The following is a 21840-nucleotide window of genomic DNA, read 5'->3' on the forward strand; positions in this document are numbered from 1 at the left end:
CGACAGCAACATCGCAAAATATTTAAACACATCGAAACAGCATACCTTTAGCATTTCCATCACAGTCTCGAGCGCTGGGGATAAAAATGGTGTTTTCTTTCGTACAGTGTTGCCATTGCTCGCTTTGAAATCGTAGAGTTCTGTTAATCATAAATTTGTTAAAGTTTTACAATATTTTAAATAGATAATAAAACAAATTCAAAATTCGGGCCTCTAAATGCCCATGTTCGATTGGAGGACTACGTTATTCAGAACTGGATGGTTCTAGGTACCGTTGTTTCATCACAGCGCGAGAAACATTCATGCAGATTCTTCATTACTTAGTTTCTCTAAATATAATTGATAGCGATAATTTTTGGCGGCAACAATTTGAAAAGTGAATCGACGCAAAGTGGCGTTTCGGAATTACTAGCCCTTTGGGCTAAGCAAAATATAGTCCGAAGTCAATACTTTATAAAGTTGATACCGTTCCATTCATTTCGAGCATACATGATTTTTTATAAAAATGACAATTCCAATGCAAACCAGATTACATGAGACAAAGATTTTCATATATTTTCTTTATTGACATAAAAACAGAGAAACATATCGAAAGGTCTTGTTAATCATATAATAATGAAAATTTTTTTTTTTTTTTTTTTTTTTTGGATATTAACCAGTCAATTGAACTGGGCTTGTAAATGATGAAGCTATGTAAAATCTCTTTCTTTGTGTGAATTTTGAGTGGTATGCATCGCAACCTGAATACGGAGCTCGACGATATGCATTTTATTCACAGGCGAAAGGAACGCAGCAGTTATTCATAGGAAGTACAGGGGAAGAATTCTTTGCGCTTCCTTCGAATAACTGCTCCATTTATCCGCAGCCCCAGGGATAAAATGTAGGTCGGTGGTTTTTTGCGTTCATGGAACGATAGATACGACTTACATTTCGCACGGGGAATGCAGATTTTTGCCTGCGGGTCGCCATGTACGTCCTCAACGTGCCATTCTACGCACACATTCTATTACAAACTTGGCTTATTTCGATCCCCTTTACATTTGTGCTATATATTTTTGATTCACTCTGTATAAATGAAATTTCTGGATTCGTATAATGTTATGTTTTGCTTAATTTTTGGAAGAGCGGGAAAACGAAATGAAATGGAAATATTTTAGCTAAAGCTTTTCAGTTGTCGAAAGACGAACAATTTTTCCAGCCCTTATTTTAAATCAATTCCTCACAATATTATAAAATCCGTTCGAAACAAATAAAAGATAAAAGTTTACTTGTTTGTTCTTAACCCCTTGAGTACATTTGATGTCTGAGACACGTCATTCACTTTTTCCCCCTAGGAGCGGTTGAAGTGTCTAAGACGTCAAACCAAAAATTAAACTCTTGGGTACATTTGACGTCTGAGAGACGGCATTCACTGGTTTTCCCTAGGAGCGGATGACATGTCTAAAATGATATTTGAGGTTATGCACAATTCTGTTCATTTCATTGGAGCTTGTATCAGTCATAATAGAAGAGGCAATTACAGTATTTCGGTGAACATTATTTGCGATACACTGCCCCATTATGTCAAAAACAAGGAATATATTTTATGATAGTGAAAGTGACTGAGAAATCTAAAGAAGAATTGTTTAGTGATCCTGAAATTGACAATTGCAATGAAATACAAAGCGAAGGTGATGAAGACGATATCAAACTAGAAAATGATGACAATTGTAATATAATATCAAGGTTTCGAAGACGCACAAGACGTCTATCGAGCAGTGATAGTGAATCTTCTCGTGACCAGTATCAGAGGAATGAATCTGGGAAGAAGAAGGAGCCTGCATAGACTAGGCAGTAATCCTACACCTTTGGATGTTTTGAAAGAAGTCTTGAATGAAGATTTTTGGGACACTATAGTAGAAGAGACGAATAGATATGCCAGACAAGGGATAGAAAAAGAAGGTTGTGTAAAAAAAAAGGTGGTTTAGACAAATAGATATGCCAGACAAGGGATAGAAAAAGAAGGTTGTGGGAAAAAAAAAAAGTGGTTTCCTGTAAGTTCTGATGAAATGAAAGCTTATATTGCATCTTGATGTTGCACATAAAGAAGCCAAAAATGCATATGTATTGGTCAAAACGATATGCAATAAGTACTCCAATTTTTGCCAGCACTATATGGCATGCGATAGGCTTTTGATATTTCAAGCTTTCTACATTTTACGGATAATGAAGATGACAGAATAAGGAAGATTAGAAATATAGTGGATTATCTAAATATTAAATTTTGTTACATTTATACTCCTAAAGTGAAGTAGCTATTGATGAATCGCAACCAAAAATTATATCCATTCCACAAGCAAAAATTTTCTCAAATAAATCCGTACACAAGGGGTTAAGTTAGTGTAAATCCTAAGGAATTATGTTTACAAATTTTATTGTTCCAGTTAATTATTATAACCTAATACTACCAGGAATAATTTTCTACCCGGATTTTAAATTTATTTCTTTTATCAAAAAACATTACAATAATTTGTTTTAGTGCTATTACAGTGTAACACTTCCCTTTACGTATATAAAAAGGATCTGATTTGTTCATTTATTATTCTAGAAGTTTCAATGAAACTTTTCAGCCTGTATTCGTTTTATTTGGAAAAGAAATTGAACTTAATATTTAGAGCTAGAAATGAATTTCGTAATGGGAAGATGCTACAAACCGGATGTCCTCATTCAGTTTTTACTCGACTTGTCGCTACACCAAATTTATGCACATTTTGTATTTTCAACATTTCATTAATTACGTAGAATTCGAATGCTAACTGGGGGAGGCTTAAAAAAAAAGCTAAAATCTAAGGTGAAAAAAAAAATAAAAAGGAAAAATTAATAGTACATCACTGCAACGGAAATTTGACACCTGCCCCCTAGTGAGGAGCTCTCTCCGTCAGTCATTTTTCAGTCGAACTCCAATTATTATGCCAATATATGAGGCTTATGTTTTATAATTTTCAAAGGACCTATACCTGAAAAGCGCCTTCTGTTGGTTATATCACAATTATTTTCTTTCAGTTTATCTCCAGCGTTATGCAAAGAGTGGACTATTCCGGCTAATACATATAAGCGTTAGGTATCAATAATATATTTAAGGCCAGCTCATTTATTTCGTAAGGTTCTTTCTACAACCTTCATTCCTTAAAATCATGTTATAATTGAGGGCATAATACATTTCTATGGCACTGATTTTTCCAAAGTTAGCGTGACTTTTTATTAAGTTAATTTTTGGATTGATTGGATCGCATTTTGGGCACAAGAAAGAAAACTTTTCGCTTAAGCGAATATATTAATATACTTAGTGATGACTTGAAGAATTACTACAATATACTGAAATAACGAAATAAAAAATTACTACAGTATACTGAAATAACAAGATAAGCAGTTACTATAATATACTGAAATAACATGATAAAAAATTACTACAGTATACTGAAATAATTTCTATGTTGTTTTGCAATCAATCAGCACTCAATGTAAAAGAACGGTGAGTTGTACGCAATAAACTTACTTAATATTTCGTGCTAAATTTGCAGGCATGAAGATAACTAAAAAAAATTAATTTCTTGTCAGGTATTAAAAGGGATTATGATATTAAAAATATTAATATTAAGACATTAAAAATAAAAATAAAAGGCTTAATATAATATAGCAATAGTAAAAAAAGGCTTAATAAAAATGAATTATTATAAAGCTAAATATAAATTAAGAAAAAATGCCTAATATAAATTATTAATAAAAAAATGCTTAATATTGACAAATTAAATCAAACGGGGAACATATTTTTGAGTCAATTTAGACTAAAAAATATACGCTTACCGTTTGAACATTTTGATCAATGTTGTGTTAGTTAAATATAAATGTATTTTCCAAAGCTGTCACTAATATTGATCCTTGAACCAACTGATAGAACATTAAGAACTCTTTCATAATTTGAATCAAAACAGATAAATTCAAAGTGTGCAATTTTGCCATAAAAGTTCAAGTTTAAAATACTAAAATTCAAACAAAAAATACTCATAATTATTAAACTGTAAAGAGTTTTTTAATTTCATGTGCTTTTTACTTCCTTGTACGAAGTAAAAAGGAAGTATTGTAATCGCGAAAAGTTTCAGGAAACATATTTCAACAAAAATATCTATTTTGGCCACTATCGAATGCAATTTAACGGTTTTTGCATGATATCTGTATGTAAGGACAGAATAAGACTCATTTCCTCCAAAAAAATTATAAAACTGCTTTAAAATTAATTCTGAAGAGAATTTTTCGTGGCGTCTGCACGAATGTATGTACGTACGTGCGTACCTATCTCGCATAACTCAAAAACGAGTAGCCTCAGAACGTTCAAATTTTGTATATAGGACTGCTATAACATGTACATGTGCACCTCGTATTTGGGTTGCAATTGGCCGCACCAAACGTATATAAATATATTTATATATATATTCACTCTGTTACCCGGTTCAGTGATCTCAGTTTCTTTACTCTTATATGTTTGTAAATTGCACATTTTTTGCTTTAAAAATGATTGAATTATGTTGTTTTTATATTCCGGTTAAGGTTTTTATGCCTTTAGTAAATCTGTATGCAATATGTTTAGAATTATCAACAATTCTAAAGTTGTTTAATTGCCGCTAAGCCTGTTTTTAATGGCGGCCATTGATGTTTACATTTGAAACAGGAGACTAGTGGATTTGTTGCCAATCTAGAGAAACTTAGCTTCGCAACAACAAAGATAACGCATTCATTTATTATTGCCAATTAAATCATGCTTAATTCTTTCTGGAATTTTTTCGAGGAAATAAGCGTTTGAGATTTACTTTGTAATTTTTAATATAGATATTTTGAGTTTTTATGTATTTTTTGCCTTCTTGCAAAGTGAGAACTGAATTAATTAAATGAGAAATACTCAATCGTCTGTGAAAAACTGTTTCTTTTTTGTTTTGTTTGCTTAATTTCTTTTATACATAGTTCTAGCTTTAATATAGTATTTGAATAGAACATGTGGCAACGATTAGATAATTCTTTAAATGATATATACATTTTGTGCATTCTGAGTTATAATATGAATGAAATATAATACTGTTAAGTAAACCTAGCACCAGAGTGTCGCTGTGGTAAACAAAGTGAATTTTAAAGAATGCATTTATTCTATTGTGGTTTATGCGCTGTCGGCGAAGTAGGTTTAATTCAATCTAATAAGTTTAAATAAAATGCAAGAAAAAATGCATATAATTTAATATTCCCTACAAGGAATTTATGTGGTGTACACATCAGATTTTTTTGTAGGCGTTTGTTTATTCATTAATGTGTTTGTTTATATTTTTATGTGTTTTTATTTTTGTTTAACTTAAAAAGGGAAAATTCAAGCGAGTAAATTTACACAATTTAAAAATTAGAGTATGCATATATAATATTTTATCTTAAAATTCTAAAAGTTAAATGCTTAAAGTTACATAATTTGGACTTTAACTCTTTCTAGTAACGTCTTTTGCCATTTTTGTTTTTAAATATTCATTTCACTTTTTATTTATTTATTTTTGTTTGAAAAAAATCTCAATTTCAGCTTTAAAAAACTACTTAAAAATTACTAATTTATATAAGTTTTGCAATTTAAAAACCTTAGAAGTTTTGCAATTAGATAGAAAAGAATCATATACGAGGGCTATCCAGAAAGTAGATTACGTTTTGGAATAAAAAAATAAACAAAGTATAGGAAACAAATTTTATTATATACAGATGAAAGCCACACTCAAATACTACTTTTCTACATAGTCACCATACAAATTAAGGCATTTATCGTAGCGATGTACGAGCTTGGAAATTCCTTCGTCGAAAAATTCGGCCGCCTGCGCCTTCAACCACTTCGTTACCTCTTCTTGCCTTCCATCTTGCACAAAACTTGTGGTAACCAAGCTTTTCGCTGATGATTTCGTGCAACAAACTTCGCGAAATTTGTGGAAAACTCAAAGAAAGTTCCGTTATTGTGAAATTTCGATTTTCACGGACTTTAGCATCGACTTTTTCGAGAAGTTCGGCGGTCACTATGCTGGGTCTCCCACTTCGATCTTCGTCGTGAACATTGGTTCGGCCATTTTGAAATCTTATGACCCACTGACGCACTCCACCTTCAGTGATAATGTTGTTCCCATACACTTCACGAAGCTGCCGATAGATTTCTATCGGTTTACAGTTTTTTGCAGTCAGAAACCTTATTACTGAGCGCACCTCGCAGCTCGCGGGATTTTCAATTAACGCAGACATTTCAAACCGTCACAGTATCTGAACGGAGCACAGCACGAACCTCTCACTAGCATGGCTAGATGCAGACTGAGCTGCGCAATGCTCTGACCCCAAGATGGCTGCGCTAGCCCCGCCCCTAGCGGACACAGACGGAAACGTAATCTACTTCCTGGATGGCCCTCGTATTTATTACATAACAGTGAATAGTTTAAAAACAAGTAATTTAAATCAGAATCTCTCTAAATCATTTAATAGAAAAAAAGTCATATCAATCATAAAATTTGCAACTATAATACAAGTTCAAAAAATTAAGGAAAAGTCTTTTTCCAAATAATTCCTTCTCTAAAATACCGGATTTACAATCTTATTAATTCACAGTAAGGGAGGGGGGACGAGGACCATAACGAACAAAGTTTCGTTCACATCTAATACCTACAGCAAATGGTTCATTGTGTGCTGCTGCGATAATATTCACGAACAATTTTTGTAATTAAATAGTAATCATAACAATACGATATACTACGAAATCATAGTGCCACCTATTCCAACTGCGCACAGAAATACGAAAAACTAAAGCAAGTCACTATTTTTCCTTGCTGTAGTATTTCGTGAATCGAAGTGGTCCTTTCATTTATATCCATTTACAGTAAAATTTACAACATTTCCATAAATTGGTCAAACATAAACATTCAAGCATATATTACTGCAAACTGACAAAACAGCAGAGTGTGCTATGAAGGATTTCAGCAAGGGTGTGTTTCTTCGTTACATGTATACAAAAAAAATATCTCGCTACACAAGTAATAATAACATTATTGCAAATAATATGATTTAGTATCACAAGAATAGCAGTCATTTTGGGGGGAACAATTTACTACAATATGCAAGTAAGAAACTACATTAAACAACATGGTCTCACATAACAGATCTAATTCATTAATTTTAATTAGTTTCACTAGCAAAGCTTTTGAAAATAGAACTCAAGAAGTAATAATCTCGTGTACTTTTAACTCAATTAACATCCGAGTTATAATTTATAAGTATAACATGGGCATACTATAATATATACAATCCCTTTGTTTTTAAATCATTTTCGATCTACAGCTAATGATAATTTTTGAAGCAGCTTCATGATGCCATTTTTAATAAGCAAACTATGACTCTAATGATTGCATTCTACAAAACATAGAATTTGTCATTAATAAAATAAATGTACTTTAAATAGTTTTCGACACACTTCAATCTGCTTTGCCATGAATAATTGCTTAACATTTCTTAAACAAACAATTTTTGTGTTAATATACAATAATAACAAATTTAAAATTTTGTAAAGTACTGAAGAATCGTAGTAGAGGATTCATAGAATATTCCTACAAAATTCCAAGTATTCTGGAATGGTAACTTTCTCCTCTTATAGATAATACTAACAAAAGCTGTACATTGACAGCAAATTTTTCAATCAGAACTGTAATTAAAAAATGAGTTTGGACATTGTAATAAATTTTACTCTTCTCCATTTAACGCGTTTTGATTAATTCTACCCAAAAGGGCTCAAAAATTTTTCCATGGTGTCACTTCACTGGCTTTCTATGAAATATAAGCAAATTTCTGAATTATTCATACTCTATTACAAAACATACATTTTTTTACACTTCAGTTCGTGAATTTGTAATACATTTTCTGGCATTGGTCTGAAGATGTTTAACATTTGTACACAATAAAAGAACACAAGATTGCACAGAAATAGCCTCTTCTTCTAAAATGCACATTTCACAGTTTTTTACAAAAATCTTTCTTTTTTTACTTAAACACAGTAAGTGTTTGACAGCAGTTTTTATTGCCTTATTATGTGTTCCTTTATTCTTTCTACTATGTGTTGGTCTTCAGAAAAATATGGCGACCGAAAAAAAGCTGGAATGATGGATAAGAAGCCATTGCTAAATGAATCAATGGGAGCACCTGATTTGGTAAGATCACGCCTTATCATCATTACACGATGGATCACATGTATGGCGCCATTGACAGTTTGCTCATCTGGGTGGATGATACGAGCTTGACGACCTTCCTATTCTAACAAAAGTTCACCTAAATTCAAAAGATATTTAAATACATATTTAGTCAATATTTAAATAAATATTTATTCATTCATTTAAACACATAAAACATAATATTATTGAAAGAACACTGTTAACGGAACATTGTTATTTAAATATTAGCTATCCCGAAAGCTAAACAAACATTAACAAAATTTAAATATTAGCTGTAAATTAAGATATTAGCTGAGAAGCTAAATACAGAGATATTGACTAAGTCAATATTTAAATAAGCATTTATTCATTTAAACACAAAGATCAAAATGCTATTAACAGAACACAGTTAGCGTAACATTGTTACATAACAGAACATTGTTATTTAAATATTAGTTTTCCTTATGAAAATTAAGATATTAGCTAAATTGACAGAAAACTTGGAATATCATTAGGCTTACCAGACATCCTCTTTTGACCGGAATTGACCCCATCTGATGATGTGGTACCTACGTCCCAGCCAGTCATTCAGATTTTCCCGCTTATGTGTTCAAATTTTAAAAGTCCAGAATACACATAAATGATATTAATACGAGCCCACAAGAGCTGACAACATTTTACGACACATTCTTTCTGACACTGAGGCATGGGAAAGAAGTTTTGATGAAACAGAAACTTTTATTTGGATATACAGCAGTGAATGAACAGGGTCTGAAATTGAAGCTTCGGGTGAAATTATTAATGAAGTTCTTGCAAATAATGCAGTAAGCATAGATCATCCTTTTGATGAAGTTGATGATTGTAAAGGCTTTTTGGGCTAGCTAGTTTGAAAATTTGGAACGGGATTATTTGGAAAACTAAACACTGAGAAGATGGATGGATATTTTATGGGCATTTCAAAGGAAACATTTGATGTGCACACCACATGGCTTCCTTGTAAATATTAAATTATGCACATTTTTCCTGCATTCCACTTATACTTAACCTAAAATTAAATTAAATCTACTTCATTGATAGTGCATAAAGCAAAATATAATAAATGCATTCTTTAAAATTCACTGTATTTATTTACCATAGCAAAACTCTGGCTCTAGGTTTGCTTAACAGCGTTACGTCTCATTCATTTTATAACTCAGAATGCACAAAAATTATAGCATCTGAAGAACTGCATAATTTCCCTAGTGTTCATTACGCGTAACATTTTTGTATTCGGTGGAAAGTTCTTTCAACATTCTGTCGCCTCGTCCGTGTCCAGTACTCAAATGTGTTTTTATGAAGAATGGGAAATAACTCGGCGTCTGTGGCATAGTACTGATGCTTTCTTTAACAGGATAAATGAATGTACTTTTGCTTTCCACAAACAACCCATTCTAGCGATTCAGGGGCCAGTAGTCCGGTGGTTCCTTCCGAGTGGTCGTATTGGCTAGTTCACATCATTTATTAACTTCTGGTAAGTAGTTTCGATTCTTTGAAACGAAAATGAAAATGTATTTCCTACTTTGCCGTTTTGTCATTTAGCATTCCATAGAATGCCTAGGAAGTGTATGAAATATGAATAGTTTCATAGTATAATATGAATAGTTCATTGCCGGCTAGCCTGGAAATATGAATAGTTCATTGCCGGCTAGCCTGGAAATATGAATAGTTCATTGCCGGCTAGACAGGAAATACAAATAGTTCATTGCCGGCTAGTCAGGAAATACAAATAGTTCATTGCCAGCTAGCCAGGAAATACGAATAGGTCATTGCCGGCTAGCCAGGAAATATGAATAGGTCACTGCTGGCTAGCCAGGAAATATGAATAGTTCATTGCCGGCTAGTCAGGAAATATGAATAGTTCATTGCTGGCTAGCCAGGAAATACGAATATAGTTCATTGCTGGCATTGCCAGCTAGCCAGAAAATATGAACAGTTCATTGCTGGCTAGCCAGGAAATACGAATAGTTCATTGCCGGCTAGTCAGGAAATATGAATAGTTCATTGCCGGCTAGCCAGGAAATATGAATAGTACATTGCCGGCTAGTCAGGAAATATGAATAGTTCATTGCCGGCTAGCCAGGAAATACGAATAGTTCATTGCCGGCTAGTCAGGAAATATGAATAGTTCATTGCCGGCTAGCCAGGAAATATGAATAGTACATTGCCGGCTAGTCAGGAAATATGAATAGTTCATTGCCGGCTAGCCAGGAAATATGAATAGTTCATTGCCGGCTAGTTATAGGTATTGTATACAACTGCCTAGGCATTTTACAGAATGCTGGATTTTATACTTTGCCGGTAACATGAAAATGTAAGATACGAGTTTCATTTTTGTAGAACTACGGATTGATATTTCACGAATCAGCTTCAAGAATTAGATATAAAATATGCAAACTAAAAAATATATATATTTGTAACTCAATGCACATGCATCATATTATGTGAAAAGACGTTTATTTATAAGGCAAAAATTTTATGTAAGAGGATACTAAATAATTTTTCGAACCATTTTGAAAGACGACTAATAGAAAACAAAAAAAGGGAGCTACAGAATTCATCTGACTGCTCTACATTCAAACAAGCACTATTCTGCTGCAAATAACAAGAAATATTAAACATTCAAAAATACAATTGAAATAACCATAGTGAGCAGAGTTCATGCACATTGCTTATTCAACTAATGGAATACATTGCTCACTCCTGAATGCAGCACAAAAAGATGTGAAGGGAAGGCAGGCAAATAGGCAGCCATATTACAATTAACAAAGTGAATGCAAATTACATTGCTTAGCACAATCGAAAAATATGCACGAAGTAAACTGCTCAAAAAAGAGGGGGCACAGTTCTACATCTCCCGTTCTATGGGCCGATTGAGGAAATTCAACTTGTGTTTTTCATGTATCACAAGCTCCACTAAGGATACGCATTAGATTTATATTTAGCATTGTTCTTATATAGCTATCCTGAAACAAAATCGGACTTTCTCTCAAATGACATGCCAATTCGTTTCCATATTTCGATTCAACGACTCAAATTATGCCAAACTGGCAAGTTTTCAACAATTCGAAATTTTGTTTCATTCCAAATAAAATTCGCTCATTTTTTATGATTTATTTTTAAATATTTTTTATAAATTTTTCAAAAACATTTTTAATTATAACCTATAAAATTTTTAATACCTTCATAAAGAAGATGTATTTTTAAGCATACATGCAAAAAATTAGAGTTTTTTATTCAAAATTTCCTAAAACATACGCAAATTTATATATTGGCGCGTTTTGAAATTTGGCATATTTGTTATAAGCGATAATAACGCCAAATTTGGGTTAAGACTTCGTTACAATTATTATAAAGTATGAATGATGACTTTTTTCCCCGCTCGTGTACAATGAAAAAAGGGAAAAAATAGATTACTATAAATTAAGAAGTTTGCCAAGTGAGTTACTGTTGGAGCAAACTGAAAAAAATGTGCCAAGATAAATTTTTAAATTTCTCACCAAAAATTGCAAAATTTAATATTTAGGCATAATTTGAGTCCCAGAACCGAAATATGGAAAACAATTGGCTTGTCATTTCAGAAAAAATCTGATTTTGTGTCAAAATACCTGCATTAGAACAATGCTATATATAAATATAAGAGAACCTGCATACAATCCAAGACTTTGTTGCAAAAATTCAGTCAAAATCGAAGACACATATGTGCAAATTGCATCAAATCCAGCAAAGTTCCTCTCCCGGCCTTCACTTATATAACTGTTTGTCTGTTTACTTATGTCACAGATATACAGTCTTCCACTTAAAAAAGTATTTTAAATGAAACCAAATATTCATGTGTTGTCATTTTTAAACGTGAAATATTCTAAATTTCAAAATAAATCATTTTATATATTTCTTTGCATTTTTATTTAGGAAAATTTAGCATTCCTTATTAAAAAAAAAATCTGATGTGAACAAAATATGACTTTCTTGTATGGGGTACATAATACACATTTTTTGCTGCATTTCCATTTATACTTATTTCCTCGAATTTGGGATATATTTCTCATTCATTCAGTTCTCACTTCATGGCAAGGCAAAAATACATAAAAACTCATAATATCTTCATTAAAAATTTAAATATATGAAAAAACATAAAATTAAACTAAATTTGTTTTACTGAAACGTCCCCGTCCCAGGACCCTGCGATTTAGATTATTTGAATCCTGCGATTTAGACCTTGTTATTGGCCGGCGCTGGAATAAAAATTTATAAATTAGAAATAAGCCTACTATCCTATATTATGAAGAACTTAAGACCCCAAAATTATATATTAAATAGAATCGACTATCTTTTTATTACTTTTGAAATTTATCTGCTAAAATTTCAGATTCCACATATGTCTAAAATTTCATGTATATAAAAATTATGCTAGTATATAAAATTTATGCTAAAATTTCAGATTCCACATACCAAAGGGACTTGGCCCCTGTCACTCTTCCAGCCCTACTGTCTTCAATGGATTTAAATAAATTTGCTGGTTTTCCCATCTAGCTGAGGATTTGCAGTATAATGTTAATACGAAAAAAAAAAAATTAAAATCTTTCTTTGGGGAATTCCTAACAGATTCTGACTCAGACACTCATAATAAGAAATATGACTAGTATGTAGTTTAGAACTAAATAAAAAATGAAAACATTTTTCAAATGGTTAATCTGAAATATACCTTTCGTACTCAAATTATTTGCAAATCATATTGAATTTGTGTACAGAATAGAATCAACATCAGTAACAGACAGTATATTAAAAATTCTTGGCTTGCACAGAAATGTTCTGTATTTGAAAAACGTTTTTAAAGTTGTTCTTATCTGAAGTTCTTAAACAGACAACTGAAATTTCAAAATTAATTTATTTTTGGTAAGTATACGACACATGAAGAAACATTAAATTTCCTGATATTTAATTATTACAAATAAAAATTGCAAGTAAATGATTACAAATTATTTATAATTACATTATTTAAACATGTACACAACAAAACAATGCTCTAAGAAACAAGAGTTAACTTCAACTTGGAAATTAAGACAAAGAACTGATGTCTAATAAAAGCTCCAAAAATAAAGTCTAATAAAAATTCTAATAACCAAGTTAATTGAAATATTAAAAGAATAGTTAAATTATGAATTAAAAAACATTCAAAATCTTAACTGAAAATGATTAACAGTTCTCTTTATAATATACACGATGATGTACAAAACTTACAGGCTTCGGACGTCGTGGACGGAGCCGGCGGCGCTGCCTTCGGCTTCTCGTCGTTGATGAGGAGTCCTTTAAAAATAGTATATAGTATATAAATATACAAATAGTATATAAATAGAAACTTTCAATAGTTACAACACATATTGCAAATATTTTATATTTGCAATTACATATAAAAAATCTTAAATAGCTGTATGCATTTTGCAGCTGAGGATGGTGGTTCGGTAAAACCATCGAAACTAGTCCTGTGAAAATTTTGTAAATATAACGCTGATTTTTGTTGTTTGACTTCTGAATTAGCTATATGCCGGTTTATATAAAATATTAACATCAAGTTAAACTAAAAACAAAATGAATTACAAAAACATTATCAGCTGCTACAAATGTATCCGAGTTTTTTAATAAACTTTGTGCGCATTTTTCATGAGCTATGTCTCTTCGATTTTGAAAGGAAAATGAAAACTGGAGCTTTAATGAATGGAACATGACTCTTGATATTATTTTGTTATTCTGTATTAATTAAGCATTCAAATAGTTTTACAGATCTGTAATTCTATATGCTTAAAATTGAAAGACATTGTGTTAAAGAAGTACCAGATATATATATATCTACGAGATCAGTGCAGCAATAATGTGCCGCTAAGATATTACATAAAAAAAACCTACAAAGATCTTCTTAGTAACAATAAATAATCAAGAAAATACCTTTCATGTCTTTTGTGTTTAATCTTTCTACTCTTTAGATGTTATAGCTGTAGAGGATGAGAAAGGCAGTTGCACAAACGATGCATTATGTCAGTGTTCGTGTTTAATCTTTCTACTCTTTAGATGTTATAGCTGTAGAGGATGAGAAAGGCAGTTGCACAAACGACGCATTATGTCGGTCATTACTTAAAGTCTCAGATGAGGCTTAAACTCCGTTAGGATACAGAATAAAGTAAATCATTTTCCAAGCTGCTCACAGCTTTACAACAGCGTAAGATATTTTAAGATCTTTGAACTGACTTTCTCACACAGCTTTATAGGAAAATCTTCGGCTATTATTTTATGTTTCTTTACTGCTTCATTTCGATATACTATGAAGAACTTATCCATACACACCTCAAAATTATCTTCTATTAAAAAAAAGAAAAAGAAGATTTCTTGCAATAACCATAAAGGACATTATTTTACATTATTTAAACATTAACATAAATAATGCTCTCAAAAAGCAAGACTTAACTTCAACTGGCAAGTTAAAACTGAGGACCGATGTCTAATAAAAGCTCCTACACTAAGTTGACTACTGACAAAAAAGCTAATAACCAAGTTACATAAAATTTTACATTCATACTCTTAATTGAGAGATACTTATTCTCATTATAATATATATGAAGTATAATATACAAAACTTACTTTAAGTGGTGGGGGTGGAGGTGATTTCACACTCTGTAAAAGTAACAAATATATTTAAACTTTCAATAGTTAACGCACATATTCAAATAGTTCTTAAATTTACAATCAGATGTCAAACATTTACAGCAGTGGTTCTCAACCTTTTACCTAATTGTGCCATCTAAACAAAAATTGAAAACCTTTAGTATCACCACTACAAAGTATTACTAAATTTGTTTGGAATGCCTTCATTTATTATCGTGTCTGCACCCATGTTATGACTGGATACCAGAAAGCCAGGAAAGTCTCTGCTTTCCATCCTGGCATCAACCAAAGACAAAACAAATGCATATTCTTTCTCTAAAGATGTTTATCAACAAATGATATTGACTGAAGGGAAAAAGGGAATATTAAAAAATATATATTTTAAAGTAAGAAATGCTTTAGTTTTTGGGGAGCAGACATTGTGTGGGTCACTTTTTTTAACATAAATTATATCTGTAAAGTTGGGGTGCGAGTATTACACGAGCGTATACGGTAAATTTTCTTTAAAATTTGAAAAGAGAAACTGCTTAGATAGTATTATGATGTTCAAAGAACCACTGATGATATTCCTGTTTTATAAAAATAGAAACTTTTCCGAGTTTTAAATCTCCATACTAAAAAGAATAATAAATCTGCTAGGAATTTCCTAAACACAATACTCAAGAAAAATACTAAATTCCACTGTTAAAAATACTGCTGTAACAATGAAAATATATTTTGAATGTTTAAAATAAAAATAAATCAAAATTCATGAATTTTTTTTAAAGACATGCTTTAGAGAAATGTTGAGGGGGGAAATTGTTCTTACCTCTTCTGGCCCCCAGAGACTTGCCCTAACTTTAAAAAAAGAAAGAAAAAAAAAAAAAAAAAAAAAAAGAGAGAGAGAGAGAGAATTGAATTGTATGTATTTTGTATGCATTTCCATTTCAAACAGAAATGGTATTGAGAGACCTTCCCTTTAATAATATCTGTTGTTACTGCATTTTTAGAATATTTATAACAAAACAATACGAAAAGCATAATATAAAGGAGAAAATCAGCATTTAGTCCTTATTTCTTAAAATGCATCTAATTAATAGTTGGCTATTTGGCAATGAAATCTATCGACCTTTTAATTTCTTCCAATATTGTCATCAAAATATTGTGGGGTACTTACGAGTTCGTAGATTTGGATTTCGAATAACAACATTTGATGAAGAATGGAAACACAATTTATTAGACAGTATTACTTAGGACAGCTCCAAAAACACGTTTACAGTCATTGAAAAACTACGACAAATAACGCTAAAACAATCAGCAACACAGACTTCAGGCTATAAAGGTGAAGAAAGCCTCACGGTGAAACACCGGAGAATGGCTCCCGACTCGGTTCGTTCTCGGAACTCTACGTACTATCGAGACTATCCGAGCTACGAATCGTGATGCACTCGATGCATCAACTCACAATACTCGGACTAGACACCTCGACGTTAGAATACATCAACTCAATAGACTACGAGACACTCCTACTTCGCATACCAGCAGGGTTATATAGCTTTTGGGTTGCCTTCAAGAACATTCATGTCAAACCGGTAAGAATTTGTTCTAGAATGTTCTCCGTCAGTCCACGGCATATTGCCAACTTTGTCGGCATGTGGAAGATTTTGTGCCAAGGCAACTAACCTGCTTTCCCTTGCCACTTTCTGGCAACCCTAAATCCGCCTTGCCCTATCTTACTGCAGCTGAACATTTTGTAAGAATATTAAATATATTTTCAAACATTCATTTCAACAGTTATACCAAAGTTTTAACTGAAAGCAAGTTTTCTGCTTCAAATTAACCAAAAATTTAAAGAGCACAACAAAGTATTTTTATAACATTAATCCCAAAATGAAGTTTTACAACTTTCTTAATAGTATTCACAACTCACAGCACTGCTTCTTTATTACCATTCAAAAATCAGTTAAACGTGTTCATGCATTATACCCAAAACCTATTATAAATAGGAATGTTTGAACTTATGTTATTTATTATTAAGTTTTCATGGCTTTATTTTTTCATATTTGGGATACCAACGTTAAATGAAAAAACAAAGCTTCATTATGCTACTGAATGAATAGCAGTTTTTGAAAGATTTTCTCCATGTTTAGAAAATGCATATTTAAGTAACGGAAAATGCAAATGTTCGTGTGCCTGGTTTTTCGGGCGAAGGACTATGATATTCAAAATTGGATGACTCTAGGTTACTGAGAAACATGCATACATTCATGCATATTATTCATTATTTAATGTCTTTAACGCTTTGCGGCACAGTGTGTCCGGTGTGGACACACCTAAAAACTTCCTTCTGTATGCACAGAAAAATTGAATGAAAAAGGATTTATAGGTTACTCTGAACCTTCTTTATTTATAGTAGATGGCAGCTCAACACAAACCAGCCCATATATCTTAGCCATGTTTAGTTTTAAGACCCTCATTTTTCAAAGAGATCTTCCAATTTTTTTTTTTAGGGTATAAAAGGAATTGTTTGAAAATAAATTTCTGTTATTCTTTTGGCTGTATGGTAATCTCCTTATTCTATATTAGTTTTAATGTTTAACCTTGAAATCTGAAATAAAATCAAACGGTAAACCCTAGGTGTGCCCAGACCGAGCTCACCGATAATCTAGGACAACTGAGAGTCTGTATTCTTTGTTTCTCTGCATCTCATCGGTCAGTTCATAGACAACAATGTTCGTTTCAGAATTCTTTTTGAAACTCTATTCAATCAGTGTGCCTACTTTGGGCACACCCACAGAATTAAACGATAAGTGCTATCTTCACAACTCTCTAGGCCTAGACTGCCGATCTTTTATTTTTTTTAATCAAAACTCCAACTTTAAAAGGTAGCGTGCTGGAAAGGGTTAATGAATATGCCAAACTTCAAAACGCGCCAAAATTTCAAAAAAGTCACGTATATATTAGGAAATTTTGAATAAAAACTTTCATTTTTTGCAGGTATTCCAATTTTGTCTCAAAATATTTATGCTAGAAGAATGCTATATATAAATCTAATACATGTCAAGTCGCGCTTTTGAGACATGGAAAACATAAGTTAAATTTCGACCATCGGTCCAGTAGAGCAGAAGATATAGAACTGTCCCCCCTCCCTTTTCGGGGGGGGGGAAGGTGTACATTAGTTAATATATAATAAAAAGCGATATTAAGAAAACAGAATAAAAATTCATGATTTCATTATATTTGAGTGCAATGAAATTCATAATGCAGTACAAAGTCCGAAATCCGGAATGGTCGGGACTTCAGCGATTCCGGATTTGGGATTTTTCTGGACAACAGATCATCAATTTAAATCTGGTAAGATGGCATGCAAAAATTATACAATTAAAAATATGAAATCATAATTTATGAAATAAAGAATAATTATGATCTAAAGGGTATCAAAATTTACAAAAAAAGCTCAATATTTATTTGTTTGCTTTATTAAACATTTCTTTCAATGTAAGTTGTTTAAATTTATGTTTAATGGACATCAAAACATGCTTTGCTTTGTAGATCCTTTGGCAAATCCAGAATTGGAAACTCTTTTCGACATAATCGAAAGTTCAAGCTTAGTTTTTATAAAATTGCCGTAATAATAACAGTCTGCAAAAAATAATAAGCTGGATCAAATTAGAAGATCAGGGAGCAGTGCAGTCTGCTACATTAATTGAATGATTATCTTTATTAATTAGAATCAATAAAGATAATTTTAGCCTAGCTTAATAGCGTCCATTATAGATTATTGGCTATGTATCACAAGATTGGCAACGAAAGCCAAGTTGTTTCGCTAAATTTTGTCTAGCTCCTATTGCATATTGAATTAAGCCTGAATTGTATTAGTTTAGCTATTTACTACACCTATGTTTATTTCTTGCACATGTTTCAAACTAATCCGAGTCCTGAATAAATGTTAAGGCTTTATCTAGGGCTGGGGCTCGATACCACCTGGTACAGTCTCTATGGGTTCTAAATTCTGCTACAAAGCACTTTCCTAAGTTCTAAATTTTCACCATGCGTAAACTTTGGATCCCAGTGCCTTCCCTAAATCATAAAAACTTCTCATCCCTTAATTTTGCCCCTTGGTGCTTCCCCAAATTCCAAAAATTTAGTCTTCCCTAAATTCTGTCGATGCTTCTGGGCTTATGGTGAATAACACATCAGTTATTCTTAATTAAAATAGCACTAAATGTAATCTTTTGGCCTATGAGTTTCATTAATAAAATCTATTTTTAGCATATGAAAAGAAATTTTCATTGAATTTTTTCTCGTCAACATTTCTTAGAGCATTTAAAAATCTATAATCACTGCCAAGCATAATGTTAGCATAAACGTTTGCCGTACTCTTGTTATTATTCAATTATTAATACAAAAAAAAGTTTACACATCACAGCATGAGTTATTACTGAAACTGTCATTTATTGATAAACATGCAGTGATGAAAGCAAAATATAATAAATAATGACTCGCCAGGTCGGCATCAGGGATATAAAATAGGTGAATGTTTCAGTTTGAGATGTATGCCAAGCAGATACTCAGCTACGGAGCCAATTAATCAATCTCACAAATTTATGCTTACATGATTGTTTTTCCATAACGAGGTATTTTATTTATTGCCTAAGTGAAATTAAGAATCGGAATTTTTAAGCGAAAATCTCCACACCTTTTATTATGGAAGGAAAAATCAAATGCACATGTGTAAAGCATTAATAAATAATAATAATAATAATAATAAAATGTTTGTGGCTTTGAAATCTGGCTTTTAGATCATTCCGGATAACGGACGTCCAGATTTCGGACTTTGTACTGTAAATGATAAAAAAAGTTTCATTGTGCAACAATGAACATTAACAAGTGCAGGTTTTAATGTATAAAACTTAGTACCACGTATTGGTTTCAAAAACCATATGAAATAATCACAGTAATCTACCATTAAACTAAAATGTAGACTACATATTGTGGGGTTCTGTTTATTTTTACTAATACTTATTTTACATTGTGAACCTTTCCTGAATTCCCTTAGCTTTCCCCCACATTGCAAACAAAGTAGGGTGAACGAGAGTATTTAGGATAAAAGGTTAGACGGTGTTTTTGCTATTGTGAATGCATGTTTAACCTTCCAGCATGCGCACTATGCACAAAGTTTACGACAAATTCGGTTTTTAATGCATACTTCTCGCATATGGCGGCTGAGACGTCTGAATGTCATTCCTATTTCTCCTTTCAACCCTTCCCCACATCATGGAATACGCCAACAGGAAGTCATATGACATTTTTGTTTTATTACTGGGCTTTTGCGCTATGTGGCAGCTTCTTCGTAAAAGTTACGACATGCGCATGGTTGTGGCTGAAAATTAGGAAAGTATTTTTTTCTCAAATATTTTGTAATTTTGTTATTAATTGACGTGTATTATTTTAATTTGTATAAATTTGACTCTATAATTTTTATATCGGTTTTCACAGGAAAAAAAAAAAAAAAAAGTGCAACCAGCTGATTTTGCTTGCATTCTTCAAGAATTATCTGATGAAGAAAAAGAAACCTTTGGATGCGAGAATAATAGCGATAGGTGTAAGGAAAATATAGAGATAAATAATATCAGCTGTAAATCTGAACATTATATTTCAGATGATGATAGTAATAATGATATAGAAAAATGGAAGGATGATGATATATTCCACGGGTGGCCAAAGTGCGGCTCGCGAGCCTGATATGGCACTTGCAGACAATTTGTGTGGCTCGTGCATATAAAACATATGTATGAAATATGGTAAACAAACTTTTAGAAAATCTAGATGTGTCCAAAAAGAAGTAATTAATTAGTTTAGACTCTTTTTACAAAGTTATCAGGGATCTCTTTCTATTTAGAACCTCCTCCACTAATTCTATAATGATGTAAATATGAACTTGTGGCTTTTAGAAAATCTAGATGCGGCTCTCGAACATTCCTGAAATCAAACGTGCGGCTCTTACTGACATAAAGCTTGGCCAACCCTGATATATTCTATGTTAGGGAGGATAAATCTTCTAAGTGGCAAAATCAGAAGTAGACAAACTGCTCAAAGACAAACAAGATGAATATTGTGAGCGTTATCTGGTCTAAAACACTATGCCAAGGAGGTTGTAATATCTTGTTATTTAATAAATAAGTATAATTATTGTTGAAGTGGCAACGACATATTTGTATCAAACCATTACTCAGCAACGAGAGATATTGTTAAAAAAAGATTAGTATTCTGAAGATTTTACAGCTAGGAGTAGGATGAAAATTTTGCCACTTAAGAATTGTATAAAATTTGTCTAGCACCGTGAACTAGAAATAAAATTTATGTTCTACTAAGAAGATTGTCTGTTTTGTAAATTACTGCAAAATACATTAGTCTTAATAAATTGGAGGTTCCACCGAGATACTGGAAATTAGGAGTGCAATTATCAATTTCGATGGTGCTGGTCTCCTAATCCCAGAAATTTACTGAATTTTTTAGAACAAGTTTGCTAATACCAATTGCCAAGTTTTTTTTTTTTATTTCAAGGAGAAATGGATGTAAGAAGTCTGCCGTTATAAAGCCAGATTTTAAGCGGATCATTCAAAGGTTATCTTCTGTGCTTCTGTAACTTGCGTCTGAGCAAAAACTGTCAAAAATAGGATACTGCTGATCTCTGAAGATAAGATTAACTTTTGGTTTTCTTAAAAAAAGCTTTTATTGAATTTTAATACTTTATTTCAGAATTATAGTTTATCGTGTAAGATTTTGTTTAAAATAACTGACCCACAAATTATTCAGCTTAAATTTATAATTGATATTCGTGGTAAAGAAGTATTTTGAAATTATTATTTATGCTTTACTTTTATTTGTATTGAAATTTTATGTTGATAATTGATATGTGTAAGCCATCCCG

At 31.9% G+C, this 21840-nt stretch overlaps 1 protein-coding gene across 6 annotated transcripts in view; it reads right to left on the bottom strand.

Annotated features, from left to right (window-relative positions):
- Window positions 1–6501: 6501 nt before the first annotated feature.
- LOC146997016 (uncharacterized) overlaps window positions 6502–21840 on the bottom strand; it is a 61649-nt gene continuing 46310 nt past the window's right edge. For 5 of the 6 annotated variants that reach the window (XM_085816444.1, XM_085816443.1, XM_085816445.1 and 2 more), the window contains 3 exons: window positions 15736–15764; window positions 14904–14936; window positions 13314–13577 (listed from right to left, as the gene is read on the bottom strand). In XM_085816444.1, coding sequence (XP_085672570.1) covers window positions 13467–13577; window positions 14904–14936; window positions 15736–15764 — 173 coding nt within the window. In that variant the 3' untranslated portion in view covers window positions 13314–13466. Of the gene's footprint in view, window positions 8353–13313; window positions 13578–14903; window positions 14937–15735; window positions 15765–21840 lie in introns of those variants that run through there. The other variant, XM_085816440.1, reaches the window with a different exon arrangement.

The sequence above is a fragment of the Stegodyphus dumicola genome, chromosome 5 (genome assembly GCF_044657685.1).
Source record: "Stegodyphus dumicola isolate Sdum_Otavi_A_Nest chromosome 5, ASM4465768v1".
Classification (NCBI taxonomy): domain Eukaryota; kingdom Metazoa; phylum Arthropoda; class Arachnida; order Araneae; family Eresidae; genus Stegodyphus; species Stegodyphus dumicola.